Source organism: Vulpes lagopus, chromosome 14 (assembly GCF_018345385.1).
Source record: "Vulpes lagopus strain Blue_001 chromosome 14, ASM1834538v1, whole genome shotgun sequence".
Lineage (NCBI taxonomy): Eukaryota > Metazoa > Chordata > Mammalia > Carnivora > Canidae > Vulpes > Vulpes lagopus.
Genome location: NC_054837.1, coordinates 10,972,355 through 10,996,484, shown reverse-complemented (window position 1 = coordinate 10,996,484; position 24,130 = coordinate 10,972,355). Strand labels below are relative to the sequence as shown.

General features: G+C 52.4%; 1 protein-coding gene across 1 annotated transcript in view; it reads left to right on the top strand.

The window, feature by feature from the left end:
• The window catches only part of BCR (BCR activator of RhoGEF and GTPase), a 124,287-nt gene that overhangs the window by 64,994 nt on the left and 35,163 nt on the right, over positions 1-24,130 (top strand). Inside the window, exons 4-9 of the mRNA XM_041728634.1 lie at positions 5,904-6,008; positions 6,344-6,529; positions 12,045-12,152; positions 15,566-15,626; positions 16,876-16,928; positions 18,517-18,657. Coding sequence (XP_041584568.1) covers positions 5,904-6,008; positions 6,344-6,529; positions 12,045-12,152; positions 15,566-15,626; positions 16,876-16,928; positions 18,517-18,657 — 654 coding nt within the window. The remainder of the gene's footprint in view (positions 1-5,903; positions 6,009-6,343; positions 6,530-12,044; positions 12,153-15,565; positions 15,627-16,875; positions 16,929-18,516; positions 18,658-24,130) is intronic.

The window sequence follows — 24,130 nt, the reverse complement described above, 5'->3', positions numbered from 1 at the left end:
TTCAAATACATGTAACGTAAAATTTGCCTTCTTAACCATTTTGAACTGTACGTCAAGTGGTCTGAACGGCATTCACCTTGTTGTGTGGCCGTCAGCACCATTGGTCCCCCTCACTTTTTATCATGTAAATCTGAAAGTCTGCACCTATTAAACAGTGCCCCCAGCCCCTGGCACCCACCACTGTACTTTCTCTTTGTTCATCGGGCTGCTCTACCTCATGGAAGTGGACTCACACAGCGTATGTCTTTTCGTGACAGGCTCATTTCACTGAGCATAACGTGCCCAAGATTCCTTTATGCTATAGCACCCTGCAGAATGATTCCCCTCTTAAGCCTGAATAATACTACATTGTACGCATCTACCGTGTTTTGGTAATGCGTTCATCGGTTGGGAGACACCTGGGCTGCTTCCACAGTTTAGCTATTAAGAGTAATGCTGCTGTGAACACAGGTGTACAAGCATCTCTTTGAGACCCTGGTTTTCAGTTCTTTAGGGCAAATACCCAGAAGTAGAATTGCTAGATCCTGTGGTAGTTCTGTTTTTAATTTTTTGAGGAACCTCCGTATTGTTTTCCATATAGGTAAACTGGCCACACCAGTTTATATCACACATACACCCCCCGCAACAGCACACAGGAGGTGTGGTTTCTCCACCTTCTTGCTAGCATTTGTTTTCTGTGGGGGGTGGGGAGGGGAGGGTGATAATGGTTGTGGTTGTCCTAAAGGGTGTGAGGTAGTAAGATGAGAATTTGGTTGGCAAAGGGCTGTGTCGCCTTCTTCCGGAAGCCCTCTGGTTAGGTGCTTGGAGGCCTGGGGTGGGGCCCTCCACTGCTTTGGAGACAGACTCAGCTTTGACTCTTTGGTCTCCCTGCCGGTACAGTGAGACTCTCTTCTTTCATTCTTTCTTTTTGGTTTCATGAAAATCAGCTGTCACTTTCTGGCACCCACAGACAGCATGCTGGTCTCGAGGCCAGAGGTACGCAATCCCAACCAGCCGGGCTGGTGGGGAATCCCTGTTCATCAACCTCTACCGAGCTTGAGCTCTTTGGGCTGTGGAACAATCAGGAGGACCCTTAAGGACTCCATAGCAGCAAGGTGGCTCGCTGAACTCCTGGGTTGCAGGTCTGCTCTGGGCACACTGCCCCCAGGGGAAGGTAGGGAGTCCACAGAGGCCAGGAGCTCCCTTGCCTTGCTGCTTTGGGAAGGACCCAGACCACACATGGTTACCTAGGACATTCTCTAGCCCTGGATGTTCTGAGGTGCCTGCCCATCTTGACCAAGCTATTTCCCCCTTGAATGATGACCATGTGATCTCAGATGGGGACAGAAGCTGCAGGAGAGGCCAGGCTGCCCCCCGGCAAGAGCCGTCAGGCACACATCCTCCATCTCCCCATGACCAGGTGGGGACACATGTTAGTAAGCCCTTTGGGGTTGCTGGGAAGAAGAGCAGTTTCATGCGGGCCTTTTTTCTTTTTCTTTTTTTTTTTTAAGATTTTTATTTATTTATTCATGAGAGAGAGACAGAGAGAGAGAGAGAGAGAGGCAGAGACACTGGCAGAGGGAGAAGCAGGCTCCACGCAGGGAGCCCGATGTGGGACTCGATCCCGGGTCTCCAGGATCAGGCCCTGGACTGAAGGCAACGTTAAACCACTGAGCCACCCAGGCTGCCCTCATGTGGGCCATTTTGATGACCATTCCCTCTCTCCCCTGGGAGGGCAAAGCTAGCACTACTGACCAGAGGGAGTAAGGCAGTGTCATGGACACTCCCAGAAGCTGTGATCAGAGCTCTGGGCTAGAAAGTAACCTTCCTTCAACAACGTCAGGAAAAGGGGTGAGGGTCTGGCATCACTCCCAGCTGCCATCCTGGAGAGGCAGAGCCTGTAATATGCCAGGTCAGCATGGTCCATCTTTCCTTGGGTCCTTGAGACTCTCCACATCCTCTCACCTGTTTGTTTATAAGGAGGGACATCGGGGCACAGAGAGGGGAGCTGACATTGTTGAGCAGCCCCTGCTCATTGGGCTCTGTAACACACTGTGACTTTGTTCTCCACGGTGACCTGCCAGGCCCTGTCCCTGAGGTAGCAACAGGGGGTAGGTCCCAGAAACATCAGACCAGATACCACCTCAGCCCACACTTCTCATGTTCAAGGGCCCTTCAGTGTGTGGTGGAGCTGGATGAGCCCAGCAGCCAGGGGCCTCTCATGGGCACATAGAGGCCGAGAAGGCAAACAAATACTTGGGGTCTGTGGCTTTGCAGAAGTGGCCCTGGTGTGCTGCCTTGGCAGGGACCACCCGTGGACCCTTTGGGGTTTGTTCTTGTTTAGGGTTTTGTTTTTTTGTTTTTTAGGTTGAAGCCAATGCAAATGCACATGTTCAATCAATCACTCCTACTCAGAAGTCAAATTTGCATTTTTTATAAGGGTAGTAAACGCTGGTTCAGGAGTATTTGAAGACAGACCTGCTTTATAATTTTGCTACTGGTCATCACCACATTGAGTAAATCTGATCAAGAGCTGGGCTCATGGAACAGAAATTATAACTCTGACTAGAGCTTTTATCTGATCAACCACAAGTTTATTCACTTTTATGATTCAGTGGTTAGGGACACTTTGATCATGTGGGTGCCCCAGTAAGGCTGTGCACCAGGCACAGCAGGATAAATGGTGCCTGTGCCACTGTGGCTCATCTTGGCCACATTGCCTAGTTCTGGGTCCTGCCTTACACAACTTAAACAGGGATAATATTTGCTCACACCTGTCCTCCCTGCAGAGTTGGAGACAGCAGATGTTTGGTGCCAGCCCTGCCTATACTCTTCCTCCTAAGAGCCCTCCCAGGTTGGTTTATAATCAGTGGGGCAGACACAAAGAATTGCATTGCCTCCCCTACATGTTGATGCTCTTTTCAGAGGACTGGGTTTCCAAGAGCTTGGGTCCCTGTGTGGAGGCCAGCCCCTGGCCCTCTGCTGTCCAGGCTCCAGGATGGTGGGTGTCCCTGTTGCCAAGCAAAGGCATGGCCCCTACCCAGAGAGGAAGGGTCCTTTGTCCAGCAAACTGGCTGCCAACTCCCAGCTGGAAGCAGCCCACCCCTGCATAGCCAGAGTTTGATTCCCTGATCACCCTGGCTCCCCCAGGTTGGGGCTGGGGGTAAAGAGTGCTCCCCAGATTCCATCCTGCCATCCATACTCCTGCCACTCAGGTCCAGCTCCTGCCCTCATGGGGCCTGGTGGCAGTTCTGTTCACCTGGGTCTCTTTGTCGGCCTTTTCCCCTTTGTCATGTCCAGTTTGTTTTTATCCGCTCTTGCAGCCTCAGGTCAGTGTGGCTTCCTCCCTCCCCAGCAGAGGTGAGAGGCCTGCCTTCCAGCTGGCCGCTTCTCTTTCCAGTCGCCCTTCTCCTCTGGCTTCCTCTCCACCAGGATCTCCCTGCCGTCCCGGTCCTGACTGGACTCACATGCCCTTTCCAGAACTGGCACGTGCACAAGGCAGAGCTATAAATAACCCTGGCCCCGGCCCTGCCCTTTGTTCCCTCATCGTCTGCATTTCTTTCGCGCCCTCTCCTTCAAGGTGCCGTTGGCTGGCTTCTGAGCCGTCCCTGTCTGCCCCCAGCCTCCAGCACCATTCTGGGGCTCGGGGAGACGAGCACTGGTCCACAGAGAGGTATCCACACCCGTGTCTTCTCCCGAGCCTGGCACATTCCCCGGGCCAGACGGTCCCCTGAGCTGGCCGTGCCCTTCGAAACAGTGAGAGCTGGAGTTGGCGCCATCCTGCCTGCGCTCTTTTTCCTCCCAGCTTTCCAAATTGTGTGGGTGGGAATGAGACGCACTGCCACCCACGTGAGTACCGGTATCTCGTGCTGGGTGGGGCTCGCCGTGTGCCCCCCCCCCCCGCGCCCCCCCACCACCACCCCCCCGCGCCAGTGCTCACAGTAGCGGGATTGTTCTTCGGACACAGTAGGACTGGGTGGGTGGCCACTGCTGCTCAAGGAGCCTGCTGTGCCCTTCACCTTTACATCTGCCCTTGCTTGAGGCACAGATGGCACCTGGACACAGTGGGAAGCACGTTCAGGGGCAGCTGAGAGGTGCTCCTCCAACACACTGCCACCATTCATGGTGTGACCTCGGTGAGCTCAGATGAGACGAGGTGTCAGTGGCCCCTACCCTGCATGTCTGTGCACTGTGCACCGCAGATTTGCTGACTGTGGAATGGGCTGACAGTTGTGGATCTTGGCACCTGCTTGTCAAACAGACAAGGGTTCCAGAAAGGGACCTCAGAACCTCACAAAGATACAGCCAAAAATAGGGCCCAGCCAAGCATCCTAGATCCATTCATTGGTTTGTTTATTCATTATATCTTCATGGAGCACCTATGTGTTCCAGGTACTGAGCTGGCACAGGAAGTTTCCAGGTCAGGCACAGCATGTCCTGGAGGTTTCTGCCTGTGGAGCCGCTGCCCATTGTGCCCTGGGGTGGGCCGGGGGGTGGGGGGTCGTGTCTGTGTGGGGTGGGACCTGAGTGTGCTTTCTCTGGAGTGATGCTTAGCCATGATCATGGCAGCTGCCCCCTACACACACACGAGTACACATACACACTTGGGCATGCACACACATACAAGCATATGCATGCCCCTGGCTCATGCACACTGAGAGATTCCCAGAACAAAGTAGTGGTTCAGGAAGACTTTTTGGATGGTCCCAGTGGGCAGTGAGGATGTGGTACAAGCCCCAGGGACCCAGAAAGCAGAAGCAGGTGGGACCCAGGGATTGAGCCTTCCTTCCCCAGTTTATACCCAGGCAACTGATGCTCCGGGCAGGAGGGCAGTTGCCTGAGACTCAGTTGCCAGGTGTTCAGTGGGCAGGCCTGACTCTGTGGCCCTGTCCCCCACCTCCTGGCTCTGGGTGCTTCTTGCTGAGCCACCCATTTGCACCAGGGTAGCTCCTTTCTCCCAGTCCAGGGAAGTGGCAAGGGCCAGCAGGATGGGAAGCACACAGAAGGGCCATGCTGGAGTCCTGATTCTGGGTGCTATAGAGACACTGTGAGACCTGAACTAGCCTGAGGGCCAGGCCTTTCTGGAACCCAGTGGTTCTCACGTAGGCATAATTTGACCCCAGAGGACATGTAGCAATATCTGCAGACATTTGTGGCTGTCCCAGCCAGGGTTGGGAGGGGAGTGTTGCTTCTGGCATCTTTTGGATGGAGACCAGAAATGCTGCTCAACACCCAAGTCCCCCCAGCATCCGGGGAGAATCCTCGAGCCCTAGATGTCAGCAGTGCCAAGAGCCAGGAGCCTGCCCCAGATCAGTGATCTCCCCTGAGTGCTTTGGCAGAGTGGACCACAGGGCCAGTGCTCTGGTTCTATGCCCAAGAGCTGCCACAGAGCTGTATGGTTGTTCCTGTTCAGCCACAGGTGGGAAACCAGTAGCATGGGCAAGAGTGTTACATCACTTTCCGTGGGTTATGATGGGGCCCGTCAGCACATGGGTGGGTCATGGGCATAGCCAGTCTCTGATACTGATTCCCTCACTGGTGGTCAGGGAGCACATGGGGGGTGTAACCAGGAAATCACACATAGATTTCATTGCCTTTGACATCAGCATTTGTGTTCGTTTGCTGGGCACCTATAACAAAGTGCCATGAACCAGGGGGCCTTGCCCTGACTGCTCAGCTGCACACTGCCCATTTCCCATTGGCAAGACCAAGGGTGGCCCTCAGCTTTGCTGGACGACCCTCCAGAATTTGCAGTGTCTATGAGCAAGTGGTTGACTTGATGAGGCTCCTGTGTCTCCCTTTATTTCTACACGGAGCCTTCCCTCAGAGGCTTGGCCTCAGGTTGATAAGCAGGCCTTCCTCTCTGAGAGGGGCCACCTCAGGAGCCAACCCCCAGGTCTGACCTTTGTCTCTTTCTCCTACAGAGTGAGTTGGACTTGGAAAAAGGCATGGAGATGAGGAAATGGGTCCTGTCTGGAATCCTGGCTAGCGAAGAGACTTACCTGAGCCACCTGGAGGCACTGCTGCTGGTGAGGAGAGGGTAGGGGGCTGAGCAGGGCAGGGGCACTCTGCTGACAGGTCCCAGGTCCCAGGACAGCAGTCAGAAAGCAGCCCGCCCTCTCTGGAGGGTCATTCCACCTCTGTAGAAGCTGGACCTCCCCTTGGCATAGTGGATACTAGCATAAGACAGGTGCCAAACCAAGCTGGCTTTAAATTTTTATTTTTAATGGAATTTAAAAAGAAAAGCACAGATGTCACATAACTGATTTTCTGTGGTCATACCATGTACCTGAAAAACAGCAACCCTCTCTCCAGTGCCACTCTCACCTGTCACCTGTGCTGCCTCACCTGTGCTCTCTTCCAGCCCATGAAACCTTTGAAGGCTGCTGCCACCACCTCTCAGCCGGTGCTGACAAGCCAGCAGATCGAGACCATCTTCTTCAAAGTGCCTGAGCTCTATGAGATCCACAAGGAGTTCTATGATGGGCTCTTCCCCCGAGTACAGCAGTGGAGTCACCAGCAGCGAGTGGGTGATCTCTTCCAGAAGCTGGTGAGTGACTTGGAACAGGTACACGGCAGTCTCCCAGGAGCTTGCGGCTCTGCAGGGATCCAGCCTCTCCCTTGCTCTGTGGGCGTGTGTTGTCAAAGGCTCTGGGATGTGGAGCCCTTATTTTAAGTAGGCTCCACACCTAACATGGGGCTTGAACTCATGACCCCGAGATCAAGAGTCGCATGCTGTACTGACTGAGCCAGCCAGCCGCCCCTGGAGAATTTTTTTTTTAAGTCGTGTGGGGTGGAGAGACATGGTCAGTAAAAATCAAGGTAGTGGGGAAAGTGCTCCTAAAGCCTGAAGGAGTGGGAGTGCTTGGGTGCCTCAGTGGTTGAGCATCTGCCTTCGGTTCAGAGTGTGATCCCCGTTCAGGGATTGAGTCCCACATCAGGTTCTTTGTGAGGAGCCTGCTTCTGCCTCTGCCTCTGTCTCTGTGTCTTTCATGAATAAACAAAATCTAAAAAAAAGAAAGAAAGAAAGAAAAAAAAAACCTGAAGGAGGGCCCTGGCAGAGAGAAGTGGGAAAATAAGGCATTATGTGGCCCTTAGCTCCTCCCAGCAGCTTTTTTTCACAACCTGCAGCCATATTTAATGATGACTTTGACAGTGACACTCATGCCTTGTAGGAATCACAGCTGGTTCTTACAGACAGGTTGGAGAAATGCAGGGCAGGTGGTTTGTTCCTGCAGAGCATAGACTGAGGCACAGCCTCGCAATGTGAGGCTGCCTGGCTCCTGAGTAGTGGGGCACAGGAGAGCCTACAGGTGCCCATCTCACCTGAGCTGAGGCAGCCCTGTAAGGCAGGTCCTGCCCCAGCCACTGTGGAAGTGAGAAGACTGAGGAACTCTGGGCCACTTGCTGGGAGTGTAATATTGGCTTCTTTCCAAAAAGAGTGCTTTTCCTTCTGCCTTCTTGGGCCATAAAACTGAAGGACAAGTGATGCTGGATGACAGAAAGAATTTCTGAAAGGGTTTATTGAGCCCATACTGACCAGGAATCCTTTTGGCAGAGGTGGCTGTGGGTCCCAGTTCAGGTCCCAGAGGCAGAAACAACTTATCGGGACAAAAGGGGCCCACCAAGAAGGCAGGTAAGGGGCCTCTATGACCCTTTGCTGACCACAGGACCCCAGAGGAGCCAAGGATATGGCTTTTAAAAAAGTCAGCAGGACCATGGGGTGCCTGGGTGGCTAAGTCCGTGAAGCATCTGCCTTCAACTCAGGTCATGATCCCAGGGGTCCTGGGGTGGAGCTCTACATTTCATTAGGCTCCCTGCTCAGCAAAGAGCCTACTTCTCCCTCTCCTTCTACTGCTCCCCGTGCTTGTGCATGTGCTCTCTCTCCCTCTCTCTGTCAAATAAATAAATAAAATCTTTAAAAAAAAAAAAGTCAGCGGGACCAGTAAAACTTAGCAGTCAAATAAAGGGGGTTGGCAGGCCCCTTGGCACTGGCCAGGCCACATCTGGGATGGGGATTGGCTCAAAGTGCTTTTTTTTTTTTTTTTTTCAAAGTGCTTATTTAACCAAGGCGTGGGCCAGCTAAAACTTGTCCAAAAGGAGGAAACAGTTAAGGTACCTGCAAGAGGAAGGAGAAAACTCAAATGAGAGCTATCTGGTCGATGTCTGTCTTCCAGTGTGTGAGGTTCCAATATGTGTGGAAAGGAGGCCCCCACCCCAGCAGGTCTAAAGTGTGGAGCTGGTCCCCCCTCCCAAGGTCACAGGCCTCCTCTAGGTATGCAGAGCATGGCCCCCTGAGCTGCCCAGACACCCAGCTGGCCCAGACCCAGTCCTTGCCTTGGCTTGTGCCTGGGCTAGAGCGTTCTACTCCAAGGTGTGGCCTTCGTCCTGTTGGCAGTCCTCTCTCTCCACTACCCTGGGCTACAAGACACCTTGGACCCCAGGCTGGAGCGAAAGCACAAGAAACACATGAAACTTTTTGCTTTTCTGTTCAGATTCCCACCATGTGAGACCCCTTTCTCTATGGCCAGAAAGTAGGAGGCTGTGTTGGTGCAGCAACCCCCATCTTTGAAGTGCTCCCTACCCTATTTCTCCCTGTGTGAAGTGTCAGCAGGTTTAAACCTAGTAGATTTGGCTCAGCCTGCAGCCTTCCTGAGAACTGGAGAATCATATTGTTGAAAAGAAACTGCACCCAACACTCTTCCCCAAATAACATTCCAACATCACTCAGAGACTTCTCTTACAAATTTTCATAGTCTGATGGACCCCAGAATTGAGGTGGTTTCCTTTGGTTTTCCCGGTATCCTTGAACTAGCTTTGTGGGTCAGACATTGCAGCAGGACTAGAGAGAGGGGTGGTGGGGCTACAGCAGGAAGTCATGCCCCAGGAACTGTGTGAAGAATGTTCATGGGTGCCGCTGAGCTGGGTGCTAGGGCTCCCCTGTCCCATTCTGACAGCACAGCAGGGTCAGCCCAGTGTCACCTCAGCAGGCTCCCCAGCTAGGAGAGTCTTAGGACCAAAAGAGCCTGTGATGCCCTGCCCCAGCCGTAGCACCTCCCCTTCCCCAGGGATTTCTGGTAGCTCAGAAAGCCTTGGGCTCCCCTTCCTGTGGGAATGTATGGGTTAAATGCCGCTGCTTAGGGGTCTGTCTCGGGCTGAAATTTTGTCAGGCTCTTTTTTTTGTCTTTCTAATCATTTCAAAGTTCCAGAGAGGTGCAGAAATAGTCCGAGAACTCCCATGTGCCAGATCCACCAGTTGAAACATTTTGCCAAATTTGTTTTATCTTTTCCTCTCTCATTTTTATATATGTGTGTGTGTGCACGTGAATGTGCTGAATAATTATTGAAGGTACTTTTGCCCTTTTACCCCAAATAGTTCATTGTGTATTTGCTAAAAACAAAGACAACGTATTCCATAACCCCATAGTACAGTGATCAAATTCAGAAACTTTCACGGTGGTGTGGTGCTGTTACCTAAAACACAGTACAAATGCAAATTTCTCCCAAGTTAGCCATCAGGTTTGTTTTCTTTAATATTTATTTTGGGGGGCACCTGGGTGGCTCAGTTGGTTAAGCATCTGCCTTTGGCTCGGGTCGTGATTCCAGGGTCCTGAGATTGAGTCCCGCATCTGGCTCCCTGCTTTGTGGGGAATCTGCTTCTCTCTCTGCCCCTCCCCCGCTCATATTTTTTCTCTCTCTCTCTCTCTCTAATAAGTAAATAAAACCTTAAAAATATTTTTTAAAAAAGAAAGTACAAGTGGGAGAGGCAGAGGGAGACAGATTCTCAAGCAGAGCCTGACATGGGTCTCAATCTCACCACCCTGAGATCATGACCTGAGCTGAAATCAAGAGTCAGATGCTTAACAGACTGCACCATTAAAAAAGACTCCCCCATCATGTTCTTTATAGGCACTTTCATTCCCTGATTCAGGATCCAATCCGAGGGCACAAGATGGACTTGGTTTTCACATCTCTTTAGTTTTTTCAGTTTATACCAGTTCCTTGGCCTTTGCTTGTCGCCTTGACATTTCTTGAAGGGTACAAGCCAGATTGGGCTTGTCTGATGTTTTCTCAGGAATAGACTCAAGTTCTGCATTTCTGTGAAAACAAAACAAGCCGCAGCAGTGATATTGTGTCCTCCTCTGTGCCTCGTATCAGGAGGCACATGATCTCCATTTATCCTATTACTGGTCCAGCTCCATTTCAGATTAAACATATGAGATGAGATTGCTTGGCACTATGCAAAAGTCACGTGGAAAGTGGGAGCTCCTTGGGGAAAAGGAGAAGGAATGGAAGGGGTTCACCTCTCTTGGAACTCCCATCAGTTTGCTAGGGCTGCCAATCCAGATGGCTTGAACACAGAAATCTATTTCCTCACGGTTCTGGAGGCTAGAAGAGCCCAGGATCAAAGTGCCGTCAGGGTTGGTCTGTCCTGAGGCCTCTGTCCTTGGTTTGCAGATGGCCGCAGTCTTCATGTGTCTTCACACGGGTCCCCCTGTTGGTCAGTGTCTTTATCGCTTATAAAAGCACCCATCATCCTGGATTAGGACCCACCCTAACAACTTCATTTTAACCTCATCACCTCTTATCCTGTCTCTAAATACAGTCACATTCTCAGGTGCCAGGAGTTAGGATTTCACCATAGGAATTTCGAGGTTATGCATGTCAACGGTAACGTCCCCTCAGGGCTCCTGACCACATTCTCTGAAGCAGCACCATAGCTTTTAACCCCTGCTCTGTTCTGAGACATTTGCTATATTACATGTCTGTTGACTTATCGTGTATCTCTCCTGCCACTGGCCCCACTGTGTCTGAGTGAGTGATTTGTAGCTGTGACAGTGCCTGAAGCAGAGCTTCATTGTGGAAGTAGGCACTCAATGACCAGCAGAGGAGGGAGAAAACAAAGTGCTCCAGAGTCTGACCATTGTACCGATCAGTGTTTGGAGATGCAATAACATGTCAGGGTGCTCAGTGCAGTAGGAGCCACACAGGGCCTCCATGCAGCCCCTCCGGGAGCAAAGCCAGAGACCAGAAAGTGCCAAGGGCACCTAGCTTACTAGCATTTGGCATTGTCATCTGAAGAAATACAAAATTCAATATAAATGCAAACACATAGAAATAAAATTTACATTCAGCCCAGAACAGACTCTAGGATCAGCTAAAGCTTTAGGCTTCCAGCTGCTGGTCGGCTATAATGGGAAGTCTTGGCTAGTTGGTCACCAGGGTCCTCCATTACCCTCCCTAGGTCTGGCTTTACTGGTACAAGAGGAGGACTGGTTTCCCCTTGGCTGCCTCTGAAGGTGACCTGGGGCCCAGAGGTGGTGGTGGCTTATACACACATGCGTATGTGTACACACACATCCATATCATTGTTACTCAGTTGGGTATCTGACCAGGAGATTATATGAAAAGACCCTCTATTAATATCTTTGGTTTGACAAAAGACAAATTACTTCTGCCTTGCAGCTGACAGCCAGCAGGTCTCCCACACACCAGGTATGGAGTGTGATACCTGGACCCACTTGCCAGGTTTGGGCTCGGCTCATGTCTAGAGAGTGGGAGCCCCTCATCCCCCAGTGGCAGCTAGATTGCATGTTCCTTATGTTTCTGGAGAGATCGGACAAGAGTGAAGCACTGTGGCCACCACAGCCCAGGGGCCGACCTCCTTAGTGTATAGTCTCCTTCAGCCAGAATGAGAAGGTACCACTCCGTCCCCCCATGTAGGCTCTTGTCTGCGTTCACTGACAACTTTGAGTTTTAGCCACTGCTGTGGCAGTGTGTAAATGAGTAGGATGGGAGGAATAAGCAGCTATGGAAGGGAGCCCTTACCTGCCCAGGGCTGTGAGTCACTTCTCAACATGTCACTTGGAAGAGGGGAACATACTCGATGCGTGGGGAGGAGAAGCAGGTGGGAGGCAACTGCAAGGAAGAGCTGAGGTGTCTGTGCTGTCTGCTGCACCTGGGATTTCTACAGAGCTGGACACAGAAGCCCATTTCTCAGAAAGATGTGGAGCAGTGACGCGTGTTCCGCACCTGTCCCACACTCTCTTCCTTCCTCCCTGCAGGCCAGCCAGCTGGGTGTGTACCGAGCCTTTGTAGACAACTATGGCGTCGCCATGGAAACGGCGGAGAAGTGCTGTCAGGCCAACTCTCAGTTTGCAGAAATCTCTGAGGTACTCATGACTCTGTTCAGACGGGTGCACCCCTCCACCTCCCACAGATGGAACGTGGGCTGGTCGTTGGCACACTGTGACCCAGGAGAACAAGGTGCACCAAACCAACTTCTGGTTGTAAATCTCCACTTTCTTTCCAGATACTTCTGGGTTGGCTGTCAGCCCAGTATGGGGGACACAGGAGGGAGCGGCCCTGCAAGTGCCCTCCCACCCCAAGGGCTGAGGCCTAGTTCTGGGGCTCTGCTGAGTGCCCCAGACAGATGCTGTCTTGCACCGTCTTTGTGCAGTAAGCATTGTCCATAGTTCTGGGAGGTCTAGTCATGAGAGTCCTGAGGCTGACTATGCACCTGGTTGCTAGAGAGCAGCTGGGGAGGTGTGGTTTGTACTGTTCCTTCTCTAGCCTCCCCGGGGACCGTGCTTGCCAGGCAAACTAAACAGCTAGTGCCGGGGTGTGGAATTGGCATCGCCACTTTCTGTCTATACGTGGGAGCCTAGAGCTCCAGGACCACTGAAACCTCGAGCCCGAATGTTAGCATGAGGGGCCTCAAAAGAGCACATCAGATACAGAGAGGATGAGCAGGTCATCGGGGTGGGTGCCGCCCCTAGACCAAGCCTGCAGCACCTACCTCTCCACGCTCCCAGCGAGGGCTTTCTGTAGCCTGCCACATCCTGCTTCTGCCCTGTGCAGCTGGGTCACATTTCCCACTTTCTGGGCCTGTCATTGCTTGTGATGCCTCCAGCTCCTCAGAGCTCCGACTTGCCCTCCCTCCTCCAAACAAGGGTTCTGGGTGGAAAGATTCCATGAGAGAAATTAGCATAAGAAAAATAAATGGAAACTAGAAAAAGGGAATGAGTGGGGTCTCCCTTACACCCTATCATACCTGGCTTTGTTCTGGGGGCTTGGTGCCATTTTGTAATTTGTCGCAAGAGGTAGCGTGTCGTGGGTGTTGATGGTCTCTCATGGTGGTAATGGGTGCCGGGCTGTTCTTCCGGAGCCCACTTCCTGCCTGGCCTGCTGGTAACAGGCCACCTGCACCCAGGGTTCTGGGCTGGCTCCAGACATCCCTCCCTGTGTGCTCTGTTTTGCCTGGAACATTTAGGCCACACCTTTCTTTAGCTCATTCACTTAGCAAACCACCATCCCCCCACCCCTAACAGCTGGCATGTTGGTGCAAAATCCCGAGTGACCTTAACAAATTAGAGATCTAATCCTTTAAGAGCATGCTACAGTTAGAGGGGGCCAAGTTCAAGTCCACCCACACAGGTTTCTATAGAGGAAGGAGGAAGCAATGGTGAGTTACCACCCAGGGGTCATGTGGTCCCACTGACCATGCACGAGTGGGACTCTGAGCTGAGGCAAGGATACTGGGAGGGAGACAGCGTCTTGGGACGTGCTGAAAGCTGGCCCTCCATGAAGCTTGTCCCTTCTAGGCAGCATCCGCTTTGGTTCCCCACCCATGTTTTTAAAAGAGACCCAGAGAAATTGGAACCACCCAGACAGAGCAAAATGAAGCCAAAGGAAACAGAAGCAGCAGGCCATGCAGAGGTTGCACTCCAGGGGTCACAGCTCAGGCTTGGGGAGGACAGTTACCTCTAGGACAGGGAGCAGTGGAGCAGTGGCCCCTCATCTCCTCCCAGTCCTGAAAATGAGCTAGGGCAGCATCCACTTAAGCCAGAGTTGCCCAAGCTGGGTTCTGTGGAATGCCAGCTCCCACACGATAGATGTTTGAGAATTCTGGGAACAGGGCCTCTGGGGACCAAGTTAAATTTGAAAAGTGTGGGATTAAGCCAGATTCTTTGAGGCAGGATTTCTCAACCTACCTCTGCATGCTTGTGTGCATGGTACTGCCCAGAGGCACGTGGTGTGAGGGCTGCCTCCCAGGCCCACGCTGACTTGCAGAGACTCATATTCAGCTCTCACACCCCTCTCATCCCCTGCACCCCTCAGGAATTGCTGAGACAGGTGTATGGAGGAGTAATCACTATGAGGGGTATTAAACTCTCAAGAGAGGTACCAAAGTGCATTTGGCCCCAATGAGCTTAAAATACCACAGATTTAAGTTGTGAGAGGTTTACCACAGCATGAGAGGTTGAGAAAGCCATCTCTGAGCCCCTTTTGGACCCCATGCTGTTTCTTATTGTTGGTCAGCAGTCTGGTAATGGGATTAACCATAGCTTCTTCCCGGAGATGATTTCAGGTACACAGAATCTTATATCCTGTTTTCTCTTGGTACCTTGGACTCAATCAGTGATGCCTTTGATGCAGTTGTGTGAAAACATGACTTACCCACCAAAAATCTCTGCTTCCCTTTGGGGATATAGTGCCTGTTTGTTAGAAACTACAGGCTCACCTTTATTGCACTTTGCAGATACTGCGTTTTTTGGGGGGGGGGTTTTGTTTTTTTTTTTACAAACTGAAGGTTTGTAGGAATGCTGTGTTGAGCAAGTCTGAAGGTGCCATTTTTCCAAAAGCATTTGCTCATTATGTCACATTTTGGTAGTTCTTGCAACATTTTAAACTTTTCCATTATTATGTCTTTTGTGATGAACTATGGTCAGTGATTATGACTCGCTGAAAGCTCAGATGATGGTTCGCATTCTTTAGCACTAGAGTATTTTTTAATCAAAGTAGGTACATTGTTTTTAGACATAATGCCATTGAACACTTAATAGATTATAAACATAATTTTTATAACTAGGAAACCAAAAAAACTCACTGAGCTTGCCTCATTGCAATAGTCGCTTCGTGGCTTGGTCCAGAAGAAAACCCACGATATCTCCACGGTATGCCTGTACATTTGCAAAGTCAGAAGAGGGTGGGGTGCAGGTGGAACCTGGCGTGGGTCTCAGTGGAGGGGGTCTCGCTGTGGCCATGTCCAAAGGTGAGTGCTTTTCCAACCCATTAGCTTCCTTGCACACTGTTTACCTTCTCTGAGAAAGCAGTTCTATGCATTTAGGAAGGACACTGAAGTTTGCCACATTTTTATAGGAGTCTGTGTGTCAGAGGCGCTCTTGACCAGGGGTGATTTTGTCTCTAGGAGACATCTTAATAATGCCTGGAGATTTTGGATTGTCACAACAGGGGGAGGACGTGCTGCTGCACCCAGAGGTAGAGGCCAGCAGTGCTGCTCAGTATCCCACAGTGTACAGGACAGGCCTCCACAGTAAGAGAATTTCTGGCCCCAAATGTCAACAGTCGCAGGTAAACCAACGTGCCCAGGGCAGGCCTTGTGTTCCGCCCACCTGTATTTCATGCTTTGGTTCAGGACACCCCTAAGACTTGCCTCATATAAGGTTTTTTGCAGCGAGAGAAGGGTGAGTTTTCTGTGGAAGGTGTGTCTGGCCACAGAACTTCCTGCCACATCAACGCTGCCTCAGTGGTCCCATGTGAAAATGTGCTTTTCTCTTTGTAGAACCTGAAAGCCAGAAGCAACAAAGATGCCAAGGACCAGACGACCAAGAACTCTTTGGAAAGTGAGTTCTCTGTGCCGAGGCCTCCTCGTGCTCCCTAGAGGGATAGCTGCCATGAGCCAAGGGGGCATTTGCTGGAAAAGCAAATACAGCCGCCAGTTGGGTCACCCTCTGGCACCCTTGCCACTCCAGACTTCTAATAGTGAGAGTGGAGACCTGGCAAAAGCAGCACGGGGTGTGGTGGGATGGGGAGGGATGTGGTCAGGACCAGCTTTCCACCAACAGTAGCAACGAGGAAGGATGGTAGGGGTTGGCAAACACATGGAAACCAGGCACTGCTGGGCATTTAAAATGTCATCATGTTGTCCCCAACAGCCCTGTTAGGAGGATTTTATTTTCCCTTTTTTTCAGATGACAGAACAGGTTTAGAACAAAAGTAACACCGCTAGAACATAGGTCCTAAGTGGCCAGGCAGGGGGAAAGCCAGAGTTGCCAGGCTCCCAGGCCCATGTGTCCAGCCCCTTCACTGTGGGCAGAAAGCAGGATCAGGACTGACAGGTCACCCCTCAGTTCTGGTTATTAAGATGGCATGAATAGTTACACTTAGAGAGAACAGCAGACTCTGACTCTGGTAGCAGAGCTTCACCATGCTCCTGAGTTTCAGTCTCTCATCTATAAAATGAGGTAACAATGCGAGTCTTACAGTAGTTGTGGGAGTCACATGAGGAAATGCTCCTGATGTATGTCAGGATGTGTAAGCATCTGCGCCTGTGATGGACAGGGCTCGCCATCCTCATGGAGAAGCGGGGGCTGCCACAGCTGGCCAGGGCTCCTGTGCTCCTGGAGTTGAGGTGTCTGAAAACACTTAAACAGCCAAGAGCTAAATCGGCACCTGAGTTAGTGCATCCTCGGAATCAGGCCTCTAAACTATACAGGGATGGATGTTGTGAGTGACATGCTGGTCTGTCCCCAGGAGACCCTCCAGACCCTGCCAGGGTTGGAACCCTTGCTGGCCCATCTGCACCAGGATGCTGGTGGGCTGCCCAACTCCAGGGGAGGGGTGTCAACTTGGGTTGACCCATAGCTCTGGACTCAGCATTTAATGTCACAGATCAGAAGTTCAAAGCCATGTGCCCAACCCTGTAGGTGCTCAGGGTTTGACCTTGTCACTGGGTGTGGAGTAGTTCCGGGGGGCGGGGGGGATTGGGCCACTCCCCCTACTCCAGCGTTTGCAGCAAGGACAGGCAGGCGGGTGGTCTGGGGCTGCTTTCTCCCTGCGTGGCCACCTCTCACCCTGCCCGTCTCTCTGCAGCCCTGCTCTACAAGCCTGTGGACCGGGTGACACGCAGCACGCTGGTCCTGCATGTGAGTCACTCCACCCAGGACCTTCTCACTCTGGGGTTCTTGGCTTCTGTTGCTCCAGGGCTGACACTGATATTTGTCAGTGTTACCCATACATTCTCTGTTCCTGCCACACACATTTATTGTAGATGCAGAAATGAGAAGCTCACAGGGAGGTGAGGGGAGAACAAAGCAGATTCTTAAGGTGTCCAGAGTGCTTTTGTAGGGGTTGATGCAGGGAGGGAGTGTCCTGTCCCATGTAAGCAGGGCCTCTGAGGTAGATGGAGAGTGGGCAGAGAGGGTAGGTGCCTTCCAGGCTGCAAGGATGACCACTGCCTCCTAGCCTGGGGAGAGGGAGCCTGGGGAGGGCCACTGCCTCAGCGGAGCTGCTCCTGAAGGCAGCAGGGAAAACAAAATTGGCCCCTAGTCCTACTGCCCAGGTGACCCTATTCATTTATATTTAGAGCAAGTTGTACATACATTTTTTTAAAATTTGCAACCAAGTCACAGAAGTATGTGAGCTTCCCATTTCCTTTCCTGCTTCCTCCCAGCAAAGGAGCCACCACCACAAGGATTCTTTGATACACATGCTGACATACGTGAACGTCTTTTTTAATTATGCAGGCGTTGTGCTATGTATCATCCCACTTTGCCTTTTTTTTCCATTAAATTGATGTGCTGGAGAGTGTCCCACTTTAGCCCAACAGCTCTGCCTCATAGTATTGAAGCTGTGTCGTATTCTGTTAAGTGCACATTTCATAATTCCTCCCTCTCCTCCGATTCAGAGGGAGATGAGAGACATGGTTTAGAAGGCTATGGCTGGGGCAGCCTGGGTGGCTCAGCGGTTTAGCGCTGCGTTCGGCCCAGGGCGTGATCCGGGAGACCCCGAATCGAGTCCCACATCAGGCTTCCTACATGGAGCCTGCTTCTCTCTCTGCCTGTCTCTCTTTCTCTCTGTGTGTCTCATGAATAAATACATAAAATTTAAAAAAATAAAATGACATTTATAAAAAAAAAAAAAAAAAAAAAAGCTCTGACTGGTGGCTCATCAGACGGAGTCTTAGAGATCTTTATTCTGTCTCCATTCCGAGCATCCTGACAGGGAAAAGCCAGAGGGGCCCAGGGGTGTCATGGGGGTTCTGGGACTACCGGCACCAGAGCTTTCCTCCAGGCTTTTTTCATCTCTGCAGGTTTTCTACAGGGTGGATTTGAGAGTGAAGGGAGTTGTTTCTCTGAACCAAGGAGCTGTTGACCTTGAGCACGAATTGCATTGTGTGCATTCCTAGTGGAGAAGGAGTCAACGTTTCCATCTCCTCTCTAAAGCAGGAGGAGCAGGGAAGGTCAGGTGCTTTCTGCTGGCTGGCACCCACCAGTGATCCTGGATGAGACCATTTCTGCCCCCTAGGGGACATGCAGCAAAATTGGAGACTGTTGCTTGTCACAGCTGCAAAGGAGTGCCAGCATCTAGTGCCTAGAGGCTGGGATGAGGAGCTGACGTCCTACAGTGCACTGGACAGCCCCCTCCACAGGGAGTGATCCAGCCCAGAATGTCACAGTGGTGGGCGCCAGGGCTGTGCTCTCTCTGACCTGAGTCCTCTCTCGCCTGACACAGGACTTACTGAAGCACACGCCGTCCAGCCACCCTGACCACCCTCTGCTGCAGGATGCCCTCCGTATCTCACAGAACTTCCTGTCCAGTATCAATGAAGAAATCACACCCCGCCGGCAGTCCATGACCGTGAAGAAGGGAGAGGTGAGCGAGGCTGGGGATGGTCTGGTTTTGCCACCCTGCCCCACCAGGCAGGGGCAAGTCGGAGCCCCTTTTTGGTCCTCAACAGACTGCCTGCTGTTCAGCTTAACACAGAAAATGTATTACCTTTTAGGGTCCTTGACCCTGGCAGGGTAAGACCTGATCCTCTGTGCGGGGCGTCAGGGTGGAGTTGCAGGGCTGCTCGCCTCACTTGGCCACCTCTTTTTCCTGTGTGGTGGGTCGTGTCCAGGGCACCCCTTCTTTCCCCTACAGCCTTGTCATCTTGGGGTCCCCAGCTGAGAATACCCATGAGAAAGAGAATGTCATTTTGTCTGCCTGGAACAACATAGTTCTTCCTGAGTATTATTTCCTCATTAAAAAACAGTTCCAGGTTTCCCCTGCTACCTGAAGGTAGATTATTCCTATGAAGTCTTTTGTAAACTGAATGGTGTAAAATGGAAAAGCCATTACCCTTTGTAAAAGCAAATACGGTGTTCAGATTTATTTTAGTTACTGAAAACAAGTACTAACGTAGATCTTCGGTAAAAGCAAAGTGGTGTAATGCAAACTTCTGGATATTGTGGGAAACCCGTGTGACCAGATTTAAGGATTTAAAATGGAAGTACATGACGTTTGTGGGCTTGCTTGTCTTCAGCTCCAAGGATTCTCCTCCCTCCTCCTCCTCCCTCCCTCCCACCTTCCCTGACAGCCACCCCTGGTTTTTATCTCCCTGCACATCATTGATAAGATGGTAGAGAACAGAGGGGCTGAGAATGCATGACCCAGCCCGCCCTGGTGGCCCGCTGCTGCCTCTGACCCTGCTGGGAGGGTCCCAGGGAGGCAGTAGGCAGGTGCTGTCCTGAGTGGGCAGCACTTAGTGAGAGAGCAAAGCTGCATCAATCAGGAGGCTGGCGTCTGGCACAGGTGAGAGCATCCATTATCAGAAGCAACACCCAGGTGAGGTAGGCTGATCTGCTGCCTCGGGGGGCTTGTGCAGGGACAGGAGCTATATGACCCAGGCAGGACACGATAGCCTGACGATAGCTGCCCCTGAAAGCCACTTCCTCCTCCTTCTTCCGGTTCATATGCCAGGTGCTCGGCACTGAGGGCTCACCCTCCCAGCATCAGGGTTTCCTTTCTTCCTCCCACCTAGGCTGGCAGGCCGGCCCCTCTCAGATCTGTCCTCCCTGATCTTCCTTGGGAAGTGGTACCTGAGTGCTGAGCAGAAAGCTCCCATGTGCCCAGAGTCTCATCAGGCTTGACCATGAGCAAAGGGCTTGGTCAGATTTCTCCTGGTAACCCTGGGCCGGAAGGGCCAAGGAAGAGTGAGGTGTCCCTCTAGTCCACCCTCCAGGTTTGTTTGGACCTGGAGCCAGGCTGACATAGAGACCCAGTGCCAGCATCACTGTGAACTCACCCACCACAGGGCTTGGACTGTGCTTTCTCCTCCGCCCTGGATCTGTTCCTCCTTTTTACAACAGGGTGGGAACTCAGCCTACCGTGCTGGGTGCCTGGCCACCCAAAGGGCACGATTTATGGCAAGAGCCCTGCCAGCGGGCAAACAGAAGCAGTCTCTGAGCTCGTGGAAGGCAGCAGTGGGTCCCCAGCACCTCCCAGGGCCTCCACACCCTGTTGTCGGATGTCTGGAACCTGGGGGTCGTGGGGTGGTGGGGTTCAGATCTCCTTTGCTGGAGCAACAACAGGGCCTTGCCCCTGGTTCAGCCCCACACCTGGCTGAGGGACTCTGAAGGAGTGCAAAGCTTTGGCCTCCCTCAACACATGTGGGATTTGCCTCTGCTCAGACTCCTTATCCCTAGTGGGTTTGTGCCCAGCTCACTCTTCCCTCCTAGGACACCTGCTCTTTCTCCTTTTCCGACTGTTCTCTTATGAGAGTGCCGTCCTCTTGGGAAGCAAATGCGTGAGTCCTTTTTCTCCCAGCTTTTCATACGGTGCTGACGGCAGACTCGGCTGTTCAGGATCCCCGGGGAGAAATACCATCTTGCTCTTCAGATCGATGGAGGCAGCTACCCTAGGGAATTGAGGAAAATCAAATGCTACCTGGGAGCTGGCAGCCCAACCCTGGTCCTGCATCTGTTACCATGCTGACCCACAGTCAGTGTCTCAGCGCAACCAAGCAGGGAGTGTGTGGGGACCAGGCTCTTCGTGAGGACAAGGGCTTTTATCTGCACCCATCATGCCCCCCCCCCACCAGCCTCTGGCACTATTGGCCTCAGTAGGAGGGATCACTCAGGTGCCTCACCTGCAAGAGGAAAGAGACACTAGTGCCTTCTGAAAGGTTGTGAGTCCGAGTCGCACACACCTTCTCTCCGCCCCATGTGTGGTAAGGGAGGTGGGAGCCAGCCCAAGATGACAGACAGTTGCCCACGCTCATGCTCCCCTCCCCCACCCTTCCAGGAACATACGTCACTAATCAATCAGGTGCTCAAACTCTGAGCTGATTGCTGCCTAAGCGTCTTCCTGGGGGTATCCTCAGGCTGCCCAACCCAGTTTACAGTCCCCGGTGTAGTAGGGTGCTGGAAGAGCAGTCCCCCAACCTGGTTCAGTGCTGCCTACCCCTTACCAGTGGTATTGATTTGGGACACCCCTATTTCTTTGCTGAGTGTCCATAATCTGAGGATAGTGACTCGGGATCTGCGGCCCCTCCCTGGGGTCTTTGTGAGACAGAAAGGGTCTCATGACCTCCGAGGGGCTGTATAAAAGCAGGGGGTGACGATTTATCCACGTGGCCACCATGGTGGAGGTGGTGGGAAAACACCCTCTAGAGCACCAGTCAGAAGAGAATCTGCAGGTCCCAGGAGGAGTGGGAGCTACAGGCTGCTGCATTTTAGAATTTGCAGCTGGGGAGGGTCAGATTTGGAAGCACCAATTTTTTTTTCCCATGTTTTTATTTCTAAATTTGGTATATGACATTGAATATCAGATTTCCAAAGGGAGAGAGAAAGTGGGCTTCTGAGTTTTCTTGATGACTCTGTGAGGTCATAGGGATCTTCCAGGAAGGACATTGTGGCTTAGAAAGGTTGAATGACTGCACGCAGTCACACAGCCCCTAAGTAGCTAACCCAAGACGTGAGGCCAGGTGTGCCCTGGCACCTGTGTGTTGTGATTTATGACCGCACCCTCCCCCACGCCCCCACATCCCTTTGAACCGGTAGGACTGTCCACCCCTCCCCGGTCCTTGTATAAAGAGCTACCTGGAAGTAGGTAGTCATAAGGAGAAGCATGCCCCTTTGGTTCCGCATGCTACCAGTCTCCTGCTCAGAGTGTGGTGGGGCCGGTGGGGGCGGTGGTGGCAAGGGGGTGGGCAGTGTCCCTGTTTCGAGCTCTCGTGGCAGTTTTCTAGGGAGAGAAAAGGTGCCTCTATTGGCCTGGGTGTTTGGAGATCTCCTCACAGTCCCAGGTGGCCCATCTCCACCTGCTCAGCCTGGGTTAAGTCGGAGCACTGTGGAGAGGCCCCAGTGTGAGCCCTGAGTGGGGCCAACAGGCCCAGTCCCCACAGCTCCAGGGCTGTCCTCTTTGAGGTAGATTGACTTTGGGCAGCATTACAGGTGCCTCCCTGACTCAGAACTGTGGCCGGCAGAGGCTCTCACCAGCCTGTATCCTGGCCCTAGCACCCCAGGGGCCGTGAGTGGCAGGTCCTTCCCAGGAAGACACCCTTCTCAGCCTCCCAGGAACTGGTCAGGACCAAGAAGTCCTGCTGGCATAGTCTGTTCCCAGACCTGGGTCCTGTGGGCTAATGGGTGCTGCTCCTTCATTGAGCTGAATTAATTTTACACTGCTGGCTGATTTCCCCATGTGGCTGCCTGTCTGTCTGTTCTTAGCACCACACCATGTGCTGCCTGGCATCCCCAGCTCGGCTGGGAGGCAAGTGGGATGATCCTGTGTGGGTGTTTTGTTTCCCAAGAGCCAGCCTTTCTGTGGAGCCATTCTCTACCCAGGCTTCAGGTGCCCCTAGCAGAAGGCAGGTGGGCAGGCCAAATAGGAGCCACTGGGGACATGTCACCAGTGCAGGCTGAAGCCTAGAGGTGGTGAGGTTCAAGCAGAAGAGAAGGGAGGGCTCTTGCTTTGGATTAAAGAATTGGAAACTTCAGACCCTGTGGCAGTTTACAAGGGATGCTGTGGAAAGGGGGTGGGGGTGAAGACAGAAGAGGGGTTGGGCTTCCCAGTGCCACCTGACACAGTGTGTGACCTCAGCAATGCCACCCATCTCTAAGCACCAGCTTGGTCACCTGTGAGCAAGGATAGGAGTGAGCTTAGGCCACATGCTGTCCACAGTTTCAAAGAATGTCCACCACATGGGGGCCCCATAAGTGGCCAGTACTCCACGTCTAGGCCTTTTCTCAACCCTTTGTAAACATTTGCAGATGGAGTGTGAGTTCTCAACCTGTCTGGGCCTAGGTTCTGATTCTCCAGGAACTTGAGCATGTTACTTAACTCTGTGAGCCTTTTCTTCTCCAAGAAGTGGTGGAGCTGGAACCTACCTCCAAGGACAGCTCTACAGAGTAAGAGATGTTCTATGAAGCCCTCTCTGCACAGGGCCCAGCGCCCAGCAAGTGCTCAGTGAACATTACTGCTATGAATGAGCAGTGTGCTTCCCAGGCTCACCCTTCCCTCCACCCAGCAGGTTCCTGCCCCTTTGGGGCCACATCATGCTCTGACTTCATCCCCCCAGATTGGTTGTCTTACAACATCTCTCCAGGGCATGGGAAACAAGAGGCTGTTTCAGGGACCAGGGAGTGCAGGTGTGTTCTGCGGGGAGGCCAACTAGCCAGGTGCTGAGAGCCCTAGAACAGGTGTGAGGGCAGGAGGGTCAGGCAGGACCCTCGGTGCACACTTGGCTGCGGGTATGTCATTTTGGGGACACTTGTTTCACCTGCTGAACCTCCAGATCCCACTGAGTTACCCCACAGCCAGGGCTGCTCTGATAGGCAGTGTCCGCCGGGCCACTTGCACGCAGCCAGCTATCCCGTTTCTGACCATGCATTGGGGGCTCGGGTTGCCAGCCTCCTCCAAGGCCAGAACTGCTGAATTTGCCCATGCTTGGAGCCAAGCAGGACACCCTCAGCCAGCACCTGGTGCCTCATTGGACCATGCTTTGGCCATCTTCCCTCTTCTTCTCTCCACCCCTACCAGGGCCCTCCCTGGCAACCATTCTTGGTCTCAACTGGCCAGGCCCTGCTGGTCTATCACTGAACTCCAGTCCCTGTACCTGAGGAAACGCCCCAGCACCCCCTCCATGGAACTGTGGTCTCTGGCTTCTTTGTGTGTGTGTCTCAGTCTGTCCACCTGCTGTCACAAAGTGCGGTCGGCTAGGGGCTTAAACAACAGGCTTTCATTGCTTCCGGTTCTGGAGGCCAGGAGTCCCAAAGTCAGGGGGCCAACATGCTCAGGATCTGGTAAGAGCCTGTTTCCTGCCTTGCAGATGGCCACCTTCTCACCGCGTACCCCCATGGCTTTT